Source organism: Chenopodium album, chromosome 9, assembly GCF_948465745.1.
Source record: "Chenopodium album chromosome 9, dcCheAlbu1.1, whole genome shotgun sequence".
Lineage (NCBI taxonomy): Eukaryota > Viridiplantae > Streptophyta > Magnoliopsida > Caryophyllales > Amaranthaceae > Chenopodium > Chenopodium album.
In genome coordinates this window covers 53,852,773-53,878,224 of record NC_137842.1, presented here as the reverse complement: position 1 = coordinate 53,878,224, position 25,452 = coordinate 53,852,773, and the positions used below count along the sequence as shown (strand labels likewise).

General features: G+C 36.9%; 1 protein-coding gene across 1 annotated transcript; it reads left to right on the top strand.

Annotated features, from left to right (window-relative positions):
* The first annotated feature begins 1,248 nt into the window (after positions 1 to 1,248).
* Positions 1,249 to 25,227, top strand: LOC145558577 (vacuolar protein sorting-associated protein 41 homolog). The gene is made up of 19 exons (XM_081619858.1): positions 1,249 to 1,887; positions 3,327 to 3,596; positions 3,682 to 3,861; positions 3,994 to 4,254; positions 5,114 to 5,246; positions 5,463 to 5,553; positions 8,390 to 8,492; positions 9,741 to 9,844; positions 9,920 to 10,013; positions 10,092 to 10,247; positions 10,349 to 10,411; positions 10,514 to 10,579; positions 10,811 to 11,011; positions 12,155 to 12,232; positions 12,317 to 12,436; positions 12,566 to 12,646; positions 12,740 to 12,825; positions 24,360 to 24,441; positions 24,525 to 25,227. Exons 1-19 carry the CDS (start codon positions 1,576 to 1,578, stop codon positions 24,942 to 24,944), a joined length of 2,901 nt encoding a protein of 966 aa, XP_081475984.1. The 5' UTR covers positions 1,249 to 1,575; the 3' UTR covers positions 24,945 to 25,227.
* Positions 25,228 to 25,452: the final 225 nt, after the last annotated feature.

Sequence of the window (25,452 nt, the reverse complement as noted above, 5' to 3'; positions counted from 1 at the left end):
GCTAAGTTCTGATATAGCCTTAACGTTTGAACACGTGGCGGTAGCACGCCAGTAATTCTCTTGGATTTTGTTCAGAGTATTTACAGGTTTTAAGAGAGAATTATTGGGGTGTTACATATCCTCCCTCAATGCTACCCCTCCCCCTCTTGCGGCTGGTGCCGGCAAACCCACCCCTTCCTTTTTCCCTCCTTCCAGCCACCAATTCGGCAATTCGTAGAAGCCCGCAACACCACCCCGCCACCGATTTTGCAGACCCCCTATTCGCAACCACCAATTTGCAGAAGCCCGCAACACCACCATTACCACCAATTTCGCAGACCCCCAATTGCAGCCACCAATTTGCAGAAGCCCGAAACACCATGAAAACCACCAATTTTGCAGACCCCCAATTCGCAAACCCCCAATCAGCCACAAATTGCATCAAATGGGCGGCACAAAGGAGTTCACACTCACCAATTAGCCACAAATAGCATCCAACAAGCGGCACGAAGGAGTTCCTCAACTACCTAAAACCACCATAAGCGAAACCCTAAAACCCGTTTGGGTGGTTTCGGGCGGGTGGTTTAGGTTTAGGGGTGTCAGTTTTTGAGTGGGGGAAGGGGAGGGGTTCGATTCCGGTGGGGTCGCTGGCGCAAGCCGCATCTTTGCCGCCGGTCGCCGGAAGGGGGAAAGCTGACGGGAGGGTTTAAGTGTGGCTAGTTTTTTTTTTTTTTTTTTTTTTTTTTTTTTTTTTTTTTTTTTTAAATTTTGAATTTTTTTTGAATAAATTTTAACAAACTCTGATTTAAGTGGTAGCAAAGTAAAAAAAAAACTTTAAATCGATATCAAATGTGAAGACGGGTGTTATCCACTTTTCCCTGATAGCAAATGTCAAAATTTCCAAAAACTTTTAAAAGATTTTTTTGTAACAAAATAATGCATTTTTTTAACAAAATTTCCTAAATTATACTCCGTAATATAGGAGAAAATACAAGTTTAGCTTCATGATAAACAAATTTTGTTTATCTAATGATATTTTCTTAAATAAAACAAAAAATCCAAGCCATCACGACATTTCGTAAATAAATCAGTATTTGTGGGCCCGCATATCAATAAAAGTTGTTCATTTATTTAAAAAATGGCATGCTGACTAGGATAATTTGTTGATATATTTACGAAAATGACATTAAATACTAAACAAATTTTGTTTATCAACCTAAATGGGGGCTCCCTAGTAACATAGGAGATTAGGAGATAGAGCTTGGTTTAAAGTTTGAATCCGACTTCATTTTTAATCACTTTCCCAACAAAATCAATCTGAAAAAAAGGGCGACGTTCACTTTCATCCTGTACATGCCAGCTTCGTTTTCCTAAGAGGAGAGAGAAACTAACCTGATAACAGAGAACATCCATGGCTTCTTCTTCATAATCATCATCTTCTTCCTCTGCACTTCTCCATTAACCCTACTTCACTACTTCTTCATCGATCTCAATTTCATCCTTTTTCCTTCCACAACTCTCCAGTTTCGTAATTCAATCATCTAATTTCAATCTTCATCATCAATTTCAATCATATCTTCTCCAATTCCTCTCCAGATGGCCCCTTTTCCTTCGGAAAATGGCGTCGATGGCGACGATGAAAGAGAGGAAGAAGAAGAAGAAGAAGAAGAAGAAGAAGAAGAAGAAGAAGAAGAAGAAGAAGAAGAAGAAGAAGAAGAATTATCAGAAGATGAAGAAGCAACAGGTTCTGAAGAAGAAGAACCGAAGCTCAAGTATCAGAGAATGGGGGGCAGTTTATCTTCTTTGTTATCGACCGATGCCGCTACTTGTATCGCTGTTTCTGAACGTATGATCGCGCTTGGTACTCATTGTGGTGCCGTCCATTTGCTTGATTTTCTCGGAAATCAGGTATTTCCTATGATCTCAGTCTTTCTTAATTTCCCCCAATTTTGTGCTTTAATCTGGTTTAAGGGATAGTGTGGAAGTTTTTGGATTTTAATCGGTTTTGAAATTGGATAATGAGTTGAATTTGGCATTTTTTTTGTTTTTCGTGTAGAATTTAGCATGCTTCTAATTATTCTCAAATTAGGTTGTTTGCTCATTGAGTAAAATTGACTAACTTGTTCTATTATTGTCATAGCATAGTTACTTGTGAATTACTAGAATGACCTAGAAATTTAGGATGATTGGTGCAACATTGATTTTTACAGAACGATGCACATTGAATTGTACTATGTTTTAATCAATAATTCGCAAAATTTCGGGTGGTTGGTCTGGGGTGTTTTTTTTCATCTGAACTGTGTTGCAGTTCATCTGCTTCAAGAAGAGAAAAAAAAAAGAAAAAAAAAAGAAGAGAAATAGGTACCGAGAAGGTCATGTCGGTGTTGCTATTCAAATAATAATCCTCCTAGAAGTCTAGAGCAAGGGGGTAATACAATTAATTAATGAGTGTTTGTAGTTTTCCTTCTCGCTAAGTATTTGCTGCATTTGCTTGAATTTGCTTAATGGTGTGCTCTTTTTCTAATAATGGAGATTCATGTCTAACTTTACATATAGAAACTTGCTATATGTCCATGGCATTGAGTTTTCTTTTTATTGCATCTAACATAGATGCGTTATGCTGTAATCATCTTGGATTGACATGATGAGAATTTGGTGACCTAGGTACTCCTCTCCCCCTTCCTCTCATCCTCAAACAAAACAAACCCTCTTTTTATTTATTTATTTATTTTATTTTATTTTTTTTTGAAGACGCAAACTCTCTTATATCGTGAAAGCCACTTGTATCACTTGTATACATATCTAATTTATGGAGTTTCAGGTCAATAAACTTTTTTCCTAGGAATTTTTTGTACGAGGGTAATCTACACTCCTGTCATATTTAACACTAACACTTGGACCCACGTCACCATAGTAATCTTGTAAGGATATCGCCCGAAGCCGGGTATCCAATGTGCCATGATCATTATTACCGTAAATGGACTGTTTGAACTTCACAATATAAGGATGGTGACAATTTACCGTGTAATTTTGATTAAGTCAATAGTATTTGAGAACCATAGATGGTGAATTAATCAGCTCCATCGTAAATGGACTTTATGAAGTTCATAATCGGACTAGAAGTAATCATAACTGTAGATCTCTCTCCCTTTTAATTTTTTCTTGCCCCTTTTACACATGCTTCCATGCTGGGTGATGGTGAGAGATGTTTTCGTACTCAAGAGGCTTCTCTTTGTTACTTGCTACTTTGCTTTCTGTTTAAATAGTATCTATCTTGCTTGAGATAGAAAATCCAGATTAAATATTGAAGAATTTGCAATTCTAAAGGACTTGATTGGCTTTTACAGGTAAAGGAATTTCATGCACACAAGGCTGCTGTAAATGACCTTAATTTTGATATAGATGGCGAATATATTGGCAGTTGTTCTGATGATGGATCAATTGTTATAAGCAGTCTCTTTACTGACGAAAAACGCAAATTCGAGTATCATAGACCAATGAAGGCAATAGCTCTCGATCCTGATTATGCAAGAAAATCATTAAAAAGATTTGTGGCTGGAGGATTAGCTGGTCAATTAATATTCTACGCTAAGAAGTGGTTTGGTTATCAGGAGCAGGTTTGGAGTTGTTTTTTGGCTTATGATAGTTACAGCTAATGGATTGATGCATTTTTGATTTGTTTTATGCTTACTCTGATTTTAGGTATTGCACTCTGGTGAGGGTCCAATACACGCAGTGGCATGGAGGACGAGTTTCATTGCTTGGGCTAATGATGCAGGCGTGAAGGTTTATGACACTGCCAATGATCAGCGCGTGACTTTTATTGAGAGACCGCGAGGAAGTCCACATCCTGAGCTCTTGCTCCCGCACCTAGTTTGGCAGGTTGTCATCGAACTATTATTACTTTCAGTACTTAGCATGATAAAAATACTTGCTAGTTTCAATCTAGGCCTGTTTATTTGTGTCCCAACTTTTGACTTCATGCTTTTTCTTACTAAAATTAGCTGAATTCAGGATGATGCACTTCTGATTATTGGTTGGGGCACATCAGTGAAGATTGCTTCTTTAAGGGGAAATCAGAATGTAGGAGCCAATGGGTCCTACAAGCCTGTTTATGTATCAAGCTCAAACCAGGTGGATATTGTTGCATCTTTCCAGACAAACTATTATATATCCGGCATTGCTCCATTTGGTGAATTTTTGGCTATTCTAGCCTATATCCCTGGAGAGGAAGATGGAGAGAAGGACTTTAGTAGTACAGCTCCATCACGTCAGGTATTTCTTCTTGATGGATCTGGATCTTTGAGTACTTTTAAGTGTCTGATGTTGATATTGTTTTGGTTGCTTAATGCCTGTCATTTAAAACTGCTGGTACTTGTTTTAAGAATTTGGGCTTCTAGGGAGAGGTTGTATAGAGATATCTTTACTGTATTAGATCTTGATTGGGATTTGGTCGGTTGTGGAGTATTTTAGGTGTGAAGTCACGAGGTAGCACACACAATGACACAAGTACTGATAATGTTGATGGAGGGAGGACTTTTGTAACTTTCACTGTGAATAATTGTGATCAGATTGATAGTGCTTTGTGCATCAGATCTATTTAACAGTTGTATTTACATCATGGTTTCACACAACACAGAAATGTAAATCATATATTAAGCTAAACTTCCTGAATAAACACTGTCTTGGTATTTTTTTTAGCAATTGTCCTAGTGGTTTATGAAAGTAAGAACAGAAGATATAATTAACCTGTACATTAATATTGTCTGGAAAGACACACTCATTTTCATCAATGGAGTGTATGGTACGCTGAAAAGGGTGCTTAAAATTGTTGTAGTAGCTATTAACTTCTTGTTGTTATGCTATACAAAGTAGCTAATAAATGGAAATTCAGTTACTTTAATGAATAAAATGTATTGTCTAGTTACTGCTGAACAGATATTTTTTTTTTTCAAAATAACATGGACATATTTCTCATCCATGGAGCTATTCTCTTTTTCTGTATGCTTATGAAGTTAACAGTTCCGTAAGTTTACCATTGGGTTTGTAGTGCTCTACTGTCTTTTTATATTTCTGCTAATCAGTCTTGGATCAAGGCCAGTGATATGCTTGATGTTTTTGGCTCTCTAATCAGGCTAATGCGCAGAGGCCAGAAGTACGCATTGTTACATGGACTAATGATGAGCTGGCAACTGACGCTTTACCAGTTCATGGTTTTGAACACTATAAAGCAAAAGACTACTGTCTCTCACACACTCCTCTATCAGGTTTAGTTTATTAAGTCTTTTATCATCCACAATTATTCTGCTTTTCTATTTTCTTGTCCTTTTTTTTTGGGTAAGGGAAGAAGGGAGTTATTGGTGGAGGCTCCCTGTTAAGGACTTAAGTAGCTGGAAGGGGGACTGTTCACGCCTTTTATTTGACTTGAGTATGCATGCCTTTACATTTTTTTATTGGACTTCTAAGAATTGTTATTATTACAGGGAGCAACTATACTAATGGTCGATGGGCTGCAGGTGATGAGCCACTATACTATGTTGTATCCCCAAAAGACATAGTAATTGCAAAACCAAGGTTAGTTTATTATACCACCTCCTTCCCCGTGTTTTACATGCTTCACATCTTCTTTTTCATCTCTTGTTTATTTTATATCTGATGTTAGATTGATGTAAGTGTTTTTTTCCTCCTTTCTCTTTTCTTTTTGCTTCTTCCCCTTTATGGCGATCAACTTATATTTAATTGAATGAAAATGGTACAAAATGAAGAAAGCTAGAAGATGCAGATAATTGGGTGTAATGGGTTTTCTAACTAGTTGCTAAGATGGTAGCATATGAAGACAATACTTCTTAATTAGTGTTTGGCAAAGCTGTTGGAACTGTTGGAAGACTGTTTTTGGAGCTTTGAGGAAATTATTGTCTTTTCTTTCCTTTTGAGGAAATTCTAGTTCCTTATATGCTACCAGAAACAGACTTCCAACAACGTTTCTGGTAGCATATGAAGAAACTGATTCTACCCAACGGTATGGTCTAGCTAAGGGGTGACTTTGTATATTCTGAACTGTTCAATTCTTTTTGTGCTCTTTGTTTCTATAGACTAATATGACGTTGAAATCTGGGAAAAAGAAATCCTATTTCCTAAGTCTTTTCTGCTTTACCCCAATTTTCTTAAAAGTTGTCTTATTTACTCATGGATGCATAAAAGAACATCCGTGAGAACAGGTGCGCTATATGAGCCTTTCAAGTGCACGGAATGATTGGTTACAAGCAATCTGGTGGAGAAGAGAATTGGTAAGGTTCAGCTTGGTTTGATTAGAAGTCTGGAGTTTGAGATTGGTTTAATCCACTATGTCCTTAACCTGGCTACATATGAATGAGTTTGAGCAGTAATTTGAGCTCAATTCCCTCTTTATCTGGGCCTAAGTAGTAATTTGGGCAAGATATTTTCTTTTTATGTCATACCTTGATGAAAAAGAGGAGAGACAGAGGGATCAAGGGATTGATGAAAAAGAAGAGAGAGAAAGTGGGAGCATGGATGCTCTCAGGGAAGAGTACATAGATAGAGAGGGCAGGTGGCTGTCTAAAGTGGACAGTTGGGGCTTGTTTGATGATGCTGAGTAGACAATGTTGTTAATGGGAAAGAGGGGCTGATTGGGCAGCAGTGAGGAGGGTGAATTGGTGAAGGGAGAGAAGGTCAAAGATGGGGCGGTGGTGGATCTATATACAATGAATTCTAGTGAGGTGCCTTTGTGCTGGAGATGGTGGTGGGCCATAGTGATGAGGGGAGGGGGTGAAAATGGAGTGTTGTAATGGCCAAAGCCCAAAGGGATTATAAAGGGGATTTAAGTGAAAATCAGCTGAAAGACTAATTTTTTCTGCCACTTTTTTTATTTTTATTTTTTATTGGACAGATTCGGAAAGTCATTCCAAAAGTTGGGGCTGTTCCTAATTAATTGAAAGTTGGAATTGTTTGAAGAAGGCTGACAAATTGGCAATAGTTGGGATTATTATTTTCAAAATTTTAATTGTTTTTTCTTATTAAATGAGCCACTTCCAAGCTCAAGCTTGGTATGTTTATACTCCCTCCATCCCCGAAACTTCGACCCTTTTGTGTTGATTTCGCGGTTATTAAGTTACTTAAATAAAAAGAAATAAAAACATATTGGAAAGATACATTTACATGGGGTTTGTAAAAAAGTAGAGAGATAAAAGTATTAAAAATACATGAAAAAACAAAATTTTATATGGGAAAGCTAATTTTGCACAAATATTGTTGTAAATTGGTGGGTATTTTAATGCAAATGGGTCAATCATTTTGGGACTAAAATTAGGCCAAAAGGGTCGAAGTTTTGGGGACGGAGGGAGTACATGAGTTTGGCTTGGCCACTTCATAACATGTAAGTCCGTATGTATGATCTGCAAGTGGGTTTTAAAATTTGAATAATTACTCTAAGCTAATCCAAACTATAAGTAAAAGTAGAAAATTTACTCAAGTTTGTACTCAGGGTTCATACTTCGCTAGTTTTTTGGATCAAATTTTAGTCTAAGGATGTTCTGTCCTCAAATGAAGTAGGAAGTTGATTTGCTGATTCTTTCCAAGGGAGGGAAAAACTCGGAATGGCATACTAAACTTTTGAATTGCTCTGGGCATTGACATTTACTAACTAGGAAAATGTGGAGGGCTCTTCAGTGAGGAATTTGCAGTAGATTTTCCCGGGGTTACAAATGTCATATATGCTATGGATGATCTAGAGGATGGCCTTTATTGTAAAATTATGTCTGCTTTGTTCAATATCTCCTTTGAAGAAGATTGTAAAATGGAGGGCCTTTATTGCTTGCAAGTAATACTGCTTTGAAGTTGACCTCTTTGATTCCCGTTGCAGTGCTTGGTGCATTTCAATAGTTATTATATGCATTGTATTTCAATTAGGAAAGATCAAGAAATAATTTGAACTAGTTTAGACTTTTATGTCAATGTAATTTAAGCTACTTGTTGAATCATGTCAGACAAAATTTTGGTATAGAATAGAACTTCGAGACATTATTGCTCTTTGGGCTATGTGGTCTCCTGATTGCTCTTTGGGCTAGGTGCTCTCCTGATTGCGCTTTGGGCTATGTGCTCTCCTGATTGCTTGATACTTTATCTGACAGTAGTAGGTTGCCAGGATTCAGTAATAGCCAATCAAGATTTAATAGGCATCCTGTTTCTGCTTTGTGCTGTTGAAAAGTGAAGGGGAACCCAGTTAAGGAGGACCCTACAAAAACGTCTTCTACCTCTCTATGTTGCCTTATGTTGTTGTTGGTTTTTTTTTTATTTTTTATTTATTTTTTATTTTTTTACAAGTTATTGCTCTATCATCCCATAACTGAATTAAATTAGTATTTAGCTGATATGATTTATGGCTATTTACAAGGGATGCTGAAGATCATATCAATTGGCTTCTTGAACATGGATGGTATGACAAAGCTCTCACCGAAGTTGAGGCAACACATGGACGAAAAGAACTTTTCGAAGAGGTTGGTCTTCCCTTTGCAGATTATATAGTATTATGTGATTTTCTAGAGTGGTATTTACCTATCTAGCATATCCAGGCCCATTGCAGTTTAAATGGCCTATTTGCAAGGAAAGTTTCCTAAAGCAAAGGAGTCTTGTATTTGATGGCTTCAGAGTTCAATGTGCCCCCCCACCTCTTCCCCCCTTGACCTCCGCCACATCTTTCCTCTAACACATTCCCACATCCATCATAAAAATATACCTAGGAGACCATGCTACCAGTTTTGTCTTTGAAATCTGAACTGCATTGTCTATGAATTTTTTTTCCCTCCTTTTTCTTTAGATAAATCTCGTGTTCCCTTTTTCTCCCTGTATCTCATGCTCTCCACAGAGTCTATAGTCTCCGCACTGCCTCTACACTTTTCTTCTTTCCTTAGCAAATGCTATTAACTTGGATGTGTTATATTTTCTGTCTATAAGATTTTTTTACCTTGTAAGTCCTACAATTATACCATTGGTGGCTTGCTGCTGAACCTGTGCATGTCAAATAAAAGAAATCATGTTTGATGTTGAGGATAGAATTTACCTTGGAAGGAGGAATGCCACAATGCAAGGCTGTGTTGAGACAAGTAGGTGCATTATTGAAGCGTCTATCCTCCAATTGTCTGCAATAAAGACTATCTTACACTAGGAATGTTTACGTCTTTAAGCCAAGAGAAAGATGATTCCTTTTGCCATTATCCTCAATAGTAAGCCAGCATTTGTCTGTATTTTCTGTAAGTCTCAAGTGTTACCATGTCATGACAAAAGCTGAAGCTTTCCATAGGGCTGTTCAAGTTGTGCCATATACTTGCCAATTCACTTACCTTGAATATTTTTGGGGCTTTTGTTGTTTCCTTCACAAGCTGTTCTCCTTGTCATTACGTTTCATGCGTCCTTGTTCTTGTGAAATCACTGAATTGCAGTAGTGTAATCTCAGAGTTGGTAATGAAATCTTATTGTGAAATTTTTTCTGTTGATTTCGACTTTCTGCTTCTGGTGTATGTTTTTATCTTAGTAGCTTTTGTAAGATTCTGAAACTAGAGCCCTGGAAGCTCTTTCTGTCTTTTTCTTGCAAGCGTTGGACTGTCTGTTCAATACAAAAACAGTTCTGTCTTATATTTAGCATGTATACATTGATTATCAGAAATTCCCATGTGTTCAAGGTTGACTTTTTTTAACATCTAGTTTCACTGTTAAGCTCTTGTGATTTCCTTATATTATATTAACAGGTGGGATCAAGGTATCTTGAGCATTTACTTGCTGAGAAAAGATATGGTGAAGCTGCAGCTTTATGTCCCAAATTGCTGCAAGGGTCTGCTTCAGCATGGGAAAGGTAACTATGGTTTCACTACATTACATTGTGCTACTTTTTTTTCCCTTGGTACTGAGGGTTGGTTTCTCTTCATAGATGGATTATTCGCTTTGCTCAGCTTCGTCAGCTACCAGCTTTAGCCCGTTACATGCCAACTGAGAACCCAAAGCTCAGTGATACTTTATATGAGGTTTGTTGTGCCACAAAATTTGCTGCAATGTTGATATGATTTCCATGTACTAGAGATTTTACCTTTGTCATGATCCAGCTTGCCCTAGTGGCTCTTGCAATGAATCCTGCGTACCACAAGGATTTCTTATCAGCTGTGAAGTCATGGCCACGATCAATTTACTCTGCCCTGACTGTTTTGTCAGAGATAGAGCCTCAGCTTAGAGCTTCTTTAATGACTGACGATCTGAAAGAGGTCATTCTCTTTGTTCTTGCTCTCTGTTTTCGAATATTATGCTTTCCTTATATGGTGTGTTTCATTCTTATTGTTACTAATAAATAATGCCAAATATCCAGGCATTGGCAGAGCTATACGTGAGAACTGGGCAAAATGAGAAAGCATTTTCATTCTTTGCTGATGTAAGTGTGTAGATCTATATATTTTTTTCCCAAGCCTATTTGCAGATATGTTGAACATGCAACATTGTGCTGTAATGATGCTCAATGCGCCTCTTTTTGCAGCTTTTGAAACCAGAAGTTTTCGACTTCATTGAGAGGCATAACTTGCATGCTGCTGTTCGTGAAAAGGTACAGTAATGTAATCATGAGCTTCGGTATGGACTTTGAGTCCCACTGCGTATTTTGTTTGGTTATGATTGTCTTTTGACATAGGAAGGCATTACTATTTTTGTAATTCCACCACACATGTGCTGTAGACATTTTCACTGATGCACAATTTTCATGACTTTGTTGTCAACTAGTCATAGATCCCTGGATATTTGCATATTGCTACTTAAAGCTTTCTTTTGTTTATCACAGGTTGTCCAACTGATGATGCTTGACACCAAACGTGCAACATCCTTGCTGATCCAGCAAAGGGATCTGATTACCCCACCTGATGTAGTGTCGCAGCTTTTAAAGGCTGGAGATAAGTGTGATTCCAGATACTTTTTGTATCTGTACTTGCATGCTTTATTTGAGGCCAGTCCTCATGCTGGAAGGGATTTTCATGATATGCAGGTATTGTAGAGATCATGGACATAATTTAAAATCTGATTTCCTTAGCTAGCTTAGTTCAAAATTTTTCTTAAGGATGCTTAAGCCTTAGAAGCTTTCTGATTGAATCCAACTCACCATTTTACGTTTTAATGCATTCTTAGACATTTTCTAAAGTTTTTTAGGCTTCAAATAGAATTATTATGTTACTGCCAATCCAGTGTTCATTAGGCAATTATTGTAATTTCTAAGCTCTTAGGGAGTAATTATTAGGGAATGAGAAGCAAAGCTTCCTATCCTGTGTTGCCTTCCTTTAGTGCTTGTGCTATTTTATTGGCCCTGCTTGTGCCTGCTGTGCGCTCTCAAGCTCCCCAATCGACGCTCGTCTTTGCTCTTATTGCTGATAAGTAAGAATGTGCCTTCTATAATCAGGCGCCACATAAGCCCCCTTTCCTCACACGGGTGGCACCTTTGCTGACTGATAGGAAAGAGTGCGCCGCATGATATGGTGTCAAAACACTCGGGTCGTGTTTATATTAAATTTGGCGATTATGCTACTTTCTCAGTTAAATATTAATTGCAACAAAGGGGTATTACTTGTGACATATAAAATATTCCTTTGTTGCAATTAGCATTTAACAGAGGAAGTATTAAGTTTGGTTCACCTTTTTTTTTCTCCCTTTTTTCTTGGGATTTGGGGAATGAATTTATGGTAGCAGAATCTACACCAAGAAACTTTAAACCCCGACCTTGCTCAGCCTCTTCACCAGGAGTTCATTTATGAATCTTGATTGTCAGATTGTTGCTCTACTGTCCTTTTTCTTGGGAGATTTGGGGAATGAATTTAAGGTAGCAGAATCTACACCAGGAAACTTTAGACCCCGACCTTGCTCAGCCTCTTCACCAGGAGTTCACTTATGAATCATGATTGTCAGACTGTTGCTCTACAGTCCTTTAGCCAGGTTTAGTTGTCTTGTTAAGTAGATTTTGCTCTCTGCATTTCAGGATGTTTGCATTTTAGTCACTATACAATTTCAAATTTCTAGTTGACTCATGCATTCATGTTCTTCTGTTAGAGCATTAGAGCATATTTCTCTGTATTGTAGTTTGGACTTGTTGAGCTCCTGTCATTATTTATTTATTTATTTTGTAATTTTTTGCTAATAGGTGGAGCTATATGCAGATTATGATACAAAAATGCTACTTACTTTCCTTCGTAGCAGTCGACATTATACACTGGAGAAGGTATGCAGATTCAATTAGGCAGTTAATTCAAATTTTTAGAACGTCAGAGTTGGTATTAAAGTATTTAGTTCTTGTTGAATACAGGCCTATGATCTTTGTGTGAGAAAAGGTCTCCTGAAAGAGAAAGCATTCATTCTTGGAAGAATGGGAAATTCAAAACAAGCCCTTGCTGTTATCATCAATGAATTAGGTGATATGGAAGAGGTAATTATCTTTCATCAGATATTGCAGTTTGCTATTTATGTTTGACAATTAATATATGTATGTGTGCGGGTGTCAGGGTGTGTGTCCGGGTTGTATTCATGTGGGTGCTTGCGTTCTTATTGTTTGCAGGCTTTAGAGTTTGCTAGCATGCAGAATGATGATGACATTTGGGAAGAATTGATCAAGCAATCTACCCAGAGGCCTGAAATGGTATAAAATTGTTGTATTCCTTCCCCTAAACCATTTATACGGGAAACAATCATCGTCTCTGTTTTTCACATGCTTGCCTTTTCCTGTTTGCAGGTTGGAATGTTGCTGGAACATACTGTTGGCAACCTTGATCCTCTTCATATTGTAAATGTTGTGCCTGATGGACTGGAAATACCTAGGTTAGTACTGTTATGTCCTTGTAGTACTTGTAAATGTAGATGTACATTCGATATAAAGGCCCTTTCTGATCTTCCTTGTGCTGATGGTTTTCAGACTGCATTTCGTGTCAATCATTGTTTGTCTTTAGTAAGCTCTATCTGTCTTTTCCTCTCTGAATGTTGGAATATCATCCACTCATTTTAGTCTCTTCCACTTCAGCATCATATGCAACTTCCCATTTCCCATCTCCAAATATCTTAAAATTCAAAACTCGCCTTCTTGAATTTTCTCCCACTTCTTATCCTCAGGCCACCTTTCTGTGACTTCTAAATAACCCGAGTGTTGGATAGGCAAAACATTCAACATTTTCTCCACACTTCCATGCTCCATAACTTCCAAGGCCATCTTTGAAAATCTGCACTTAACTGATCTTGCAGTATCATCACAGACTTTGTACTTTAGGCATCTGTAACCACATTCGTCTTTCCTTCGTGATACTGAATTTCAGATCTTATTATAATATTGCCAAATCTTTAAGACACATTATACAAATGTTACTCGGACTCGTCTCTAAGTGTCGTGTCCAACAAGGTGTCGAAGTGTCCGACATCTCAATCCTAAAGTTTGGTTGACACTTCGACACGGTCAAGGGAGTGTCTTGACTAATATTTAGGATACGGCTACTGTATAAAGTGTCCATAAAAATTTAATCTGACACTGAAATACTCCCTCCGTTTTTTAAATACTTGCTCCACTTTCCATTTGCAGCCGTTTTTAAATGCTTGCTCCATTTCCTTATTTGGAAAGCTTTTACAATATTTAATTTATTTCCCTCACCTAGTGGATCCAATATATATTCTCTTTCTTCCAATTCTCTCCACTACTTTTGCTTTCTATAGTTTTTTATTCTTCCACCAACCCCACTACCTCCATATTTTATTACTTTCTCCAATTTCTCCTAAAACTCCGCGCATGGAGAAATGGAGCAAGTATTTAAAAACGGAGGGAGTATAAAAAATAGATAAAAGTCATAAATCTGAATTTTTAATTAATTTTTATTTGGGTTTTAAATTTAATTATTATAATTTATAGGATTTTTTGATATTTGCTACCACCTAAAACGCCTCGCTTCAGATTTGCTACCGTTTAAATTTTTTTTTTTTTTACTTTGCTACCACCCTAAACAGAGTTTGTTAGAAATCACTACCACTTAATGGAATCCGTTAGGATTTTCGTTAAGTTTATTTAAAAAAAAAAAGAAAAATTTTAAAAAAAGAAAAAACCCAGCCACCCCACTGCCACCCCTCCCCTTCTCCCGCCGGCGGCCGATGCCAAAAGATTCGGCCGGCGCCGACGACCTCACCCCCTTCTCTTTTCCCCACCCACGAAACCAACCCCCCCTCCCATTCCCTTACCCACAAAGCCAACCCCCCCACTCACGAAGCCAACCCCACCACCCACGAAGCCCCCACCGAAATCAGCCCCCCTCCCTGTTATTCCCATTGGAAGCGACCCCTCTCCCCTTCCCCCACCCAAAAACCGACACTCCTAACCCTAAACCATCAGCCCGAAACCACTTTTAACGGGTTTTAGGGTTTTACTCATGGTGGTTTTTGGGTGGTGGTTTAGGGTTAGAGGTGGTCGAAAAGGGTAGGAGTAGGGGGGGGGGTAGATTCCGGTGGAGGGAACGGGGAGGGGGGCTGCATTCGGTGGGGGTTGGCTTCGGTGGGGGAAAGGGAGGTGGGGGTTGGGTTCGTGGTGGGGGAAAGGGAGGGGGGTTAGCTTCGTGGGTGGGGGAAAGGGAGGGAGTGGGGTTGCCGACGCCAGCCGTAGTAGGGAAGGGGGTGGTAGTGGGGTGGCTGGACGGTGGTTCGGCCTCACTGATGAAAATTGTAACGATGTAAGGCATGGGGTAGTGATTTCTAACAAACTCTGTTTAGGGTGGTAGCAAAGTAAAAAAAAATTAAAAAACAGTAGCGAATCTGAAGCGAGGCGTTTTAGGTGGTAGCAAATGTCAAAAAATCCTAATTTATTATGACCTTTTATCCAAATACAATACCTTTTTTTTTTTTTTTTTTTTTTGAAAAAAATCCAAATACAGTACCTAGTTACCTAGGAGTACTTCTTATTACTACAGAGCTTATTTGTGTACAACAATTTAAAAAGGCCATCTGTTGTAGCCAGTGACTAGTGGCCCACTACCGTCCCACCAACTTTATAAAATTATAAACTAAAATAAATAAACCTTCTAAACCCATTACATAAAATGTACACGTGCTACTCTTTACAGCTGTCAAAAAAGTACTCTCTCTCTTCTTTTAGTTCAGATCTAAGAACTCATCGGTTTTAAGTAGGGGTGGCAAAATCTGACCCGACCCGAACTCGACCTGAAAATGACGCCGATTTCTTAAATGGGTTGACACGAATCCGACCTGAAATTAAATGGGTCAGGTTAAGGTTGAAATTTTCAACCCAAAAATGACCCATATAACTCGAAAAAATAATAAATCGGTTAGTAGACTAAATTTTTCTACAAAAACCTTGATGTAAAGCATGGCCCAAGCCTAAAATATGAATCATAAACCATTAAACCTGAATGCCTAACATTGTTAGGCGCCGCACTCAACTCACTTTCTTTCTCTCCTTTATTTTCCTTTATTTTCAATTTCTCAAGGAAGAGTCATGGTCTGCTACTCTGGTTGGGTCACTTGGTTGCTCCGCCAATCAACCTCCTTCAGCTTCAATGTTTCTGATCCTCAAGCTTCGGTCTTAATTTGTACTCTGAAAATTAGTATTAGACTATTAGTTGATCTACAATGTACATGCATAATCATCACTCGTTACTACTATTATGGGGTTGCTTTTAATATTTTTTATTTATCTTTCTCTTTATACATATTGATGAGAATTTATTATGGAGTTCATGCAAATTTACTATACAACTATCATTAATAGAACTATATGGTAAGTTCATCTTGACAGCCACTTGTTTGACCTTTTTTTGTTACAAATGTGACCAAATTTTCACTTGTATTACAATTGTGTTTTTGATTAATTCTTTATTGTGAGAATGATATGGATTGAATTGTTGTTTTTTGAAAAATCATGTTTTTTTTTTTTTTTTGAAAAATCATGCTGTTTGGAATAATTAGGTTGTTCGGGTTGGCTAACCCCCCAACCCCATAATAATCAACCCGATTTAAAGTTTAAAACCCAAAATAGAAAAAAAAAAAAAAAGAAAAATGGTAAAAAATAATACAAACTTTCAGCTGTCCGTAAAAAACAAGTCAAACTTTTAATTATTTCTAAATAATACAAACTTTGGTGGGTGTTCGCTAAAAACAAGTTTTAACCTAATCAGGTTATCCGGGACATGTGTCAAAATTTTATTGGTTTAGCAATTTGATTTAATTTTTATTTATTTATTTAATGTATTTTGTTTTTAAAAGATTATTAATGTATTTAATTTTATTTTTGTAAAACTAAAAACTCATCCCCACCCAAACCGGCCACTCAGCCACCACTTCCATCCTACCTTACCTCTCGGCGCCGGCCACGCCTAGATCCCCTCCTCCAGCGCCAGCGTCGACACCCTCCCTCGCGCGTCACCCCCTTGCCCAACGCTGACTTGAACCACCGAACACCCTCCCCCAAAATCTTCTCTCCATCGCAAAACCACAAAAAAAATCCATCTCACTCTAAAAACCCAAATTGGGCCTCCCAGCAACCGATAGAGGGTTCGGTAAGGGTTTTTCGAAGGTGGAATATGAGTTTTTGGTGGTTTAGCGGGGGAGGGAGATTTTGGGGAGAGATTTCGGCGATTTTGCGGAGGAGGGAGTTCGGTGGTTCAACTAGTGTCGAGGAAGAGTGAAGGGGGTGACGTATGGGGGGAGGGGAGTCGGCGCCGGCACCGGGCATTGGAGTCTGGGGGCGGCTGGTGCCGGGGGGATGGCGCTGGTGGTGGCTGGTGGAGGACTTGTTTTTATTTTTTAAATTATATTTTTGAAGAAATTATTTAAAATATTTTTATTGATAATTAACAATCATTAAAGTTGTTGTTAAGAGTTAATTACATAGTTAAACAAATTTATTAAAAAAAATGACCGGTCATTCAGGTTGCAGGTAAAATAATTTGTTTATAGCGGACACCCTTCAAAGTTTGTATTATTTAGAAATAATCAAAATTTTGACTTGTTTTTGGCGGACCGCTGAAAGTTTGTATTATTTTTGACAATTTTTCCAAAAAAAAAAAGGTGAAAGTGGGTTAGTTTCAGGTTGACACGAACCAGAAAATATTAGGTTCAGGGTGTGTTTTTTCAACCCGAAAACTTAAATGGATTAGGTTCGGGTTGGGGGGTAGCTGACCCAAAATAAACACGAACCTGACCCGATCTGATTTGTTTGCCGGCCCTAGTTTTAATGGCGTTTCGCATTCCTTTTTCTTTTTCCCTTTCCTTTTGTCTAAAAATTGGGTGATTCTTCTGAAAAGTAACCAATTTTTTGCAAATACTTCTTTGTACTTTCATCCGGTCACCACAAATTGCAATCACAACTCGTCGGCAGTGGCGGATCCAGGAATTAGAACATGGGAAGACAAATGGACAACGCATGAGTTAACAAAAATGTTGAAAAAAAAAATACTTGAACGAATAGATAATTTTATAGTTGAAGTTTTACAACTCAAAATCCAAACAAATCGAACCACTATCTGAATCAACAAAGTGCAAAACAAGAGCAAGTTGCTCTTTTTGAGACACATCACTTGACTCATCGGCCAATTTAGCAAAGTAATCATCACTAAGTGCTAAGCTCTTCTATTATGCACTTAGTTGTTTCTTTTGCACAACAATTAATAATGTCTTTTTGAATGGGGGGAGAAGTCATTTGACAATTTCCGAGTGCATTGTCAAGAGTATGTTTACCTACTTCCTTAACCTTTTCTCCTAACTATTTCAAAAGCTCAATGAAATTACCTCTATTATATGACTCATACTTTCATCATGCCCACGAAATGCCAAACCTTGCCCCAAAAGAAATCTCAAGCAAGTTAAAGATGCCTTCAAACGAATAAAACATTGTGTTTTAGCCACATCACTTGCCTTTTCTAACACATTCACAATTGATTTCTTTTTCCCATCTCCTAAATTCACATACTTCTCATAAGAAACATTATGAGCACTATTAATACCCCCAACATGCTTCTCAAATCTTTCCGGTTTATTCCATGCCCTAAACCCACCATCTACAAATGCATCACCCCCCGCAATTGATTCAATTTCACATTCGAAAAAGTAGCATACAAAGCAAAAGGCGGCATCTTTCTCAATACTATATTCAATCCAATCCCATGTTTTGAACCAATTAACACTAAAACGACGCATTCCGAACACTTGTCTTTTAGGAAAATCATGGGTTTTTGGTTGACAAGGTTGTTTGAGGATGTAACCTCTTCTAACCGCATTTCTTTGATTAAGGGGATAATCCATAATGTTCATTCTTTTCCCGGATCATGACGAAGAAGTTCCACATCATATACCAATTCTTCATCCTCCGGTTCTACATTACTAGCATTTGAACCACCAATTTCCATATCATCTTCTTGAGTTTGGGGAGTACTAAATGAATGGGGTATATCTTGGGATTTAATTCTTTTAGACATAAATTGTCGAATATTGAGTTGTGACATCCTATTAAATTAGAAAAAATAAACTAATTAATTACCTATATAAATTTATCAATTACCATAACTGTTAAATGACAATTATTTAACCAAGTAGTCAATTTTCTAACGCACCAAATTTCCGACCCATTCAAACAATTAAACAACACAAAATTAGAGACAAAGCAAAAAAACACAACTTAAGATTTCTAAAAATCTCACATAAAAACTCAAGTACAGAGTACTCATTCAACAAATTGTAATCAACAATCAGCATTCAAGAAATCAACAATAGTTTAATGGAACAAGACAATTAAACAATTAAATAGACAATAACATAAACAATTAAACAACAAAAAATACAAAAAAATCTGGTTTTTATTTTCATAAAATTAGGGATTTAGGGTTATAACTTACTTTGAAATTAAATTGGGGATATTGGGAAAGTGAATGAACAATCCACGTACAACTGAAGTTCCGATGGTATGGTCGCGGGTCGCCGTCGGTCCAGACGCCGGTGGTTGCTGGTCACGAAGGTCGATTTGCATTTTTCACTAATTTTGGTTTTAGAACTTTTGGTTTTAGACTTTAGTGAAGTATAGTGGGGGACAACTCTGACAATGTTTTGTGGGTTTTGTTTTGTTTACTCAAGCTCCCAAAGTCACAGGTTTGCGTTTTAACTTTTCAACGTTCAAATTTTTACTTTTTAATTTTTTTTAAGCTGATTTTTTTTTTTTTTTTTGAAAATGAGGGGACAGCTGTCACCCCATGTGGAGCCACTGCTCGTTGGCGATCTTTTCAATGTGATGGAAAATACATCGATGAAATCAAAATTTTCAGGCGACCAAAAGCCCTATACTAGTATACATTTATTGTCTGTATGTGTCCTGCATTTCAGCAATTCACAAAATTTTGGTAGATTTTTGAATTAAACCCTAAAATTTTTAAATTACAAATCTTGATTATCTGAAATCGACACCTATTTCATACACTTTTTTGATCCCCGAGTCGACACTTTCCCATAGTCGTGTCAAGGGTCGTGTCGCGCATCGTGTTGTGTCGACACGTGACACCCATAGCCGAGGAAGGTGTCGGAGTAACACATTATACCACATTATACCAGTCAATTCTAAGTCTTGCATTGGGTAATCCGCCTCATAGGGCCTCACCTGATGCATATACAATTACCCTTCTATCTTGCATCAACTCACATCCCAATCCATACTTGGCGCATCACTATACATACATGTGCTCTCCCATATGGAAAAGCTAACAAAGTCATCCCATTTCCTTAGAAAGGCTTCCTCACTCCTCACATTATAGAGTCACAAATTTATTTTTTCTTCATTTGATTAGTCATAGGCGTGGAAGTTTTTGAAAAGTCCTTTACAATCCTTCTTACAGCTTGAATCTTAGTTGGATCTCCATAACATGCCTCCTTTAAAATTATACTTCCTTCGTTTCTTTATAGTTGCAACACACACTTTATCGCGGTATTTAAGAAAAGTGGACCTCACATGATATAATACACTTAAAATGGAATCAAGGGGTTGTTAGAAGTATACTTAAGTGGGCCATGAGTTTAATTAAAGGTAATTGTACAATTTTCACCATAAAAACCTTCCTTTTATTGTGTGCTGCAATTATGGTGTCATTACCATTTAAGGCAACCTTCTTTATTTTAAAGTCACACTTTGAGAGTATGAGATACCACTCATTTTCCACTAAAGTCATCGATACATCCCTCAAATGCCTCTCATGCTCTTTTTCACTACAGACTCATCCAAGTATGGTTGAAGAATCTTGTAAAGGTGGCGTTACTATGAACTCATAATGACCATAGCGCGTCTGGTTGAATATCGAATATCTTTTTCCCACATTCTAAATTTATCACAATATTCCCCCTTTCCTACCTACTTAGCTAAACATTTATTCTTGGAGGTTGATGTACTTGTTCTTGATGGTTACATTACTTAGTGCTCAACCTTAGACTCCTATTTTTTTCTTCACCAACAATATTGGTGCTTGCCTTGTTGAGGACTTTGGTGTTATATAATATTTTGCTAAGTAGTCATCTAGTTTAGATATTCACTTCATTCATATCAGTGGGAGGCCGGGAGCCATACAATATATAGCTTTAGTAAAGGATCAAGTTCTAGGCATTAACTATGAGCTCGCTTAAAGTTGGCTTACCTGAAATTTCTTCCCTTCCTTTTGGTAAGTTATTTTTAATCTTTTTGGGCCAACCAAGATCACCTTTGGGGTTTCACTATTGATTTACCCTTGGTATGATGGTATTCAACCAATTAATCCTTCTTTGAATCACATCTAGATCCTTCCTTTCAAATTCAACCATGTTGGAAGGAAATGTTCCCCTAGCTATTTAGGGAATCCACTACTATGCAACCTAGTATGGTTTAGTATGGTTTAAAACTTCCTACACAGCAACGCAATATCTAATGAAACTGATAATGAACTCCCTAATCTAATACTTTCCACTAAAGTTTTAGAAATGAAAGAATGAGACGTTCTTGAATCAAATAAAACTAGCATTTTGGCCCGTTCAATGCACGGGTTCTAATATAGGTTATTTTTATATAAATGTATGCTTTTCAATAGTTGAAACTACGAAGCTATTGTTACATGACTTTTGAGGTAAATGCTTGTGAAAACTTTTTTTTTATTTTTTAAAAAAAAGTGAGTGGAATTGTGAAAGAATAATTAATTTAGTTAAGTATATATACATGAATATTGTAGAATATGAAATGACATATTAGTTTAAGCTATATTTTAAGTTTAAGAGATAAAAAGACTATTTTTATTATAATTCATATGTTTATGTAATAGTTAATTCAACTTTATTCTATAATGATAGAAATTAAACACTTTATTTTCTTACTTAAATGTGCAAGTTACGGAATGCACAAAGGCTTTAACATTATGTAATATTTTTAATTTAATTTTTTTAATATTGAAAAGGTAAGGGAAGTAACATTTGCATATGAGTGAGTTGTGAGGACATGTGGCATACGAATAAGTTGTGAGGACATGTGGCATATGAATTATTGTGGTTTGAGTTTTTAAATACTAAGTATAGATTATAGTAGGTTAAATGCAAATAAGTAGAAGCATTTTACGCAGCATCATAACTATTCATCTCAAATGCACGGCCCTTTAGCCCTTAGGCTGGCTCGTTCTAACTTGTTCCTAGTTTTGGAATTATCTCAGCCTACTGATTCAAGCCTTGCTCTCCATTCTGAGGAACCTTGCTTGATGAGGAACCTTGCTTGATGACCAGGATCATTTTTATAGCACCCGTACTCACGGTGCCCTAATTTATGACTGAAACAAGTCCCCAAGTTTACCTTACAATCTCATCCTGGATGTTTTTTTGTCATACCTCTTGCAGTGAAAGACTCTCTTAGTATTTTCCCCATTTTTGTATCCATCTACTCTCTAATTGGGGTTATGATTGTCTCTCTCCACTTGAGTCACCATTCATTTTGGGTATCTTGTCATTCCCTTGGTGATTTTCATTTCTGTTCTTGTTGTTCTTGTTTTTATTTTTTCTTTTTTTTCTCCATAGATATTCCCTTCAAGCTCTCTTCCCTGAATCCCATTAAGGTGGGTTATTGTACCATACACCAAGTCCAGGGTCTAAGATTAGCACCTTCCTTGAAGAGTCAAGGTTGCTCCTCGCTCATACCTTTGGGATGTGATGGTCACAGGGGGTACCACCTTATGATTTATGATCATTGTTCTCATTCTCAAGTTAGTTAACTCCTAGAACTTTTAGGCTGGTTAAAACTTAGTCCCTAAAGCTTCTTTGCATAAGAGCCTCCCTCCTTTGAGTTCACCACAAGTTAGCTTCTCCTCTCTCTGGACAATATATTGTATCAAACAATTTGTCTTATCCATGAATCAGTTTTCTAGGCATCTGTGATGGATCCAAGTCAACCATTGTTGGTTTATTCGAGGCGGGAGAAAAGGCGGCAGCAGCAAGCATAGGGAAGAAGCATTTCTTTACATCAAGACAAATCAATTAATAAGTATGAAGGGAGGAAGGGCAATCAACTTTAGTAATGCTTAGTTATGGTTTTTCTTATTTAGTAAAGTATTACATGTATTCTCTCTAAGGTCAACTTGTCCACTAGTATAAGAATTGTAGGAGGAACGTAGAGAAGATTATCCAGAAATTTGTAAGGTAAACGCTAGAGAGTTGCAACCTCAAATTGCTTGGAGAGTTGTAGCCTCAAGCTACTACCACTATCCTTTGTAGCCTTTCGATTAATTATATGAGCAATCAGTCCTATTAAATTGAGTATATATAGTTTGAGCAAAACAAGTCTATTACAGCATCATAGTCTTCTTTTCTAAGATAAAGGGGTGGTTTAATTGCATCCAATCTCTGAAGTACTTTATTAAGTGTTTAACTCAATTTAGTAATTACTCTAGCTGGCTATAACTAGGTTATTTCTTTTCACTATGTTGGTCGGTTGTTTGATATAACATTTGTACTTGTATCATTTCTTCTTTTATTTCCAGCTCTTTTTGAGCCATAATTTCTGAATAATAATATTGTACAGTAACCAAGTAATTGACGCAATTAATCTAAGCTTAACCGATTAATTCAATTGATCGTTTAGTCACAATCAGGGAAAAAAAAAGCTAAACTTGCTAATCATTTAATACTCAATTTATCCTTTAGAAATAAATAAAATCATCATACCGTTTTCCCAGCTTTATTTGAAGACAAACTAAACCACTTACACAAAATCTAGCTATTCTTGCCAGCACTTTACATTATTAACAAATTAAAATAGAACAGTTCTAAGAGTGAGACATGCACTTAGTTCCTGTTATCATTTGAATCATATAAGGCCAAAGGGGCTGAATGAACCATGCCATTCAAAATCTGAGTAAGGAGCATTATTTTCTGGGCTTGCTGGCTCGAAATAGGTACTCTTGGGTTCATGTAATACTTTAGGATGGCTAGGATATTAAGGATGATAATCTGGGCTTTTAGGTTCACTTGAAGCTGCAGATGGAGGAGTTTATGGAGCTACAAGCTGAAAAATATCTTTGTGTTGATTTAAAGCTAAAACGCTCTATGTATTGGTTGTAACCATAACTCTGTGTCTCCGCTTTTTCCCCTTTGCTGCTTCAATAATCTGTTGATTGATCGCAGTTGGTGGAGTATGGCAGATACTTGTTCCCTTTATTCTAGCTATGGCTTGGTTTAGTTGTAATGAGATGAAGGACCTAGATGTAAATTCGGAATGGATTGGTTTGGAATATGCCAAGCCACATCTATTGTGAAGCCCAAAAGTTGATCTTAGTTGGCCCAAATTGAATAAAAGTGACCTATTGAAATGAAGGGAAGAAAAAAAGGCCTGAAGATCATGTCTGCACTACAATTGCAGTCTTGTTTTAAGGAAAGGATGTACACTATGGTTGTATAGTGTAAGATGGTAGAGATTAAAGAAGATGATGGTCGAGTATCCTTTCATGTGTAGTATTAACACACGTGCATGGTCAAAATGATGCAACTATAGTGAAACAAAGAAGTATATAAACTTATTTCAATTACCATCTTTTTTATTACTTATTAAATGGGTCATTAATGCTTAAGTTTGTGTTTTGCATGGTTCTGCACAATTACATACCTATTGAAGTTTTTTTAGGATTAGAGTAAAATCCATGTATAAACAAAAGTTATGCAATTGTTTTGGTAAATTTGTATATGTGAGCTTGAGCTACTAGCATATCTTAAAATTAATTTTATACAGTTGCTCTACAACAAAAAAGCCAATATTATATTATAGATACCTTAAAAGAACTTTGGTTTTTACTAATCTCTATTGCTGTTACTAATTCTTCATAATGTAATTACAGGCTCAGGGATCGATTGGTCAAAATCATAACTGACTATAGAACTGAAACCTCACTCAGACATGGTTGTAATGATATTTTAAAGGTAATTCTTCAATTTAGTAGCCTGCTGTTTGAATCATCTTCAATTTGCACTGAAATTATTGGTTGTTTTGGTGGGAACAACAGGCTGATATTGTCAATCTTTTGGTTAAGTACTACAAAGAAGCAAGGCATGCGGTTTATATGAATAACACAGAGGATGAGGCTAGAACTAAGAGAGATGAAAAGAGGATGGAAGAGTCCTTTGCAAAACCACCAAGTTTCAAAAACATGGATTTGAAGTCTAAGACTAGGGTGGGAGGCAGATGTTGCATATGCTTTGATCCCTTTTCCATCCAAAATGTCTCAGTTGTCATTTTCTTTTGCTGTCATGCATATCACATGACTTGTTATATGGACTCAGTCAATACATATAGTGATGAGAATGAAGCTCAGGATGGTTCCCTTGATTCTGAGTATGATGAATTTGATGACGAAGAGAATGGTGAACGTCAGTCAGACTCCTCTCGAATGCGGTGTATATTATGTACTAATGCAGCTAGATGACTAAAATGGTTTGATGAGGTGGTTTGTTGTATAAATTGTATCTTTTGCTATCTGTTTTATCTCATTTCTTTTTCTTATTCTTTTGTTTATAACAGCAAGTTTGGAGATTGAGACTTGAGAGTGTGGGAGGCTGCTTTGCTTGTACAATGAGAGCAAGGTTTTTTTGGGGTCATTGGAATTCCCGAGTCTATTTGTTTGTCAATTGATATTTTATCGATGGTCATTCATTGTAATAAACTTATTTGATCATACTTAATCATATGTGCATATTTTGGATCTGCAATGGTGTTTTAAGATCTTTTGTACAAAGTCTTATTAACATTATCCTTAATTATGTTTTGATAAAAAAAAAAAAACCCTACTAAATGAATTTACTACTAGTTGTTATACTTTGTATATTATTACAAGTTTTTAGTGTTTTTTTTTTTTTTTGGATAGCAAATGTATTAAGTTTTCAAAGGTAACATACTGATGTAACACAAACGTTTTACACAAATTCTTATGTTGG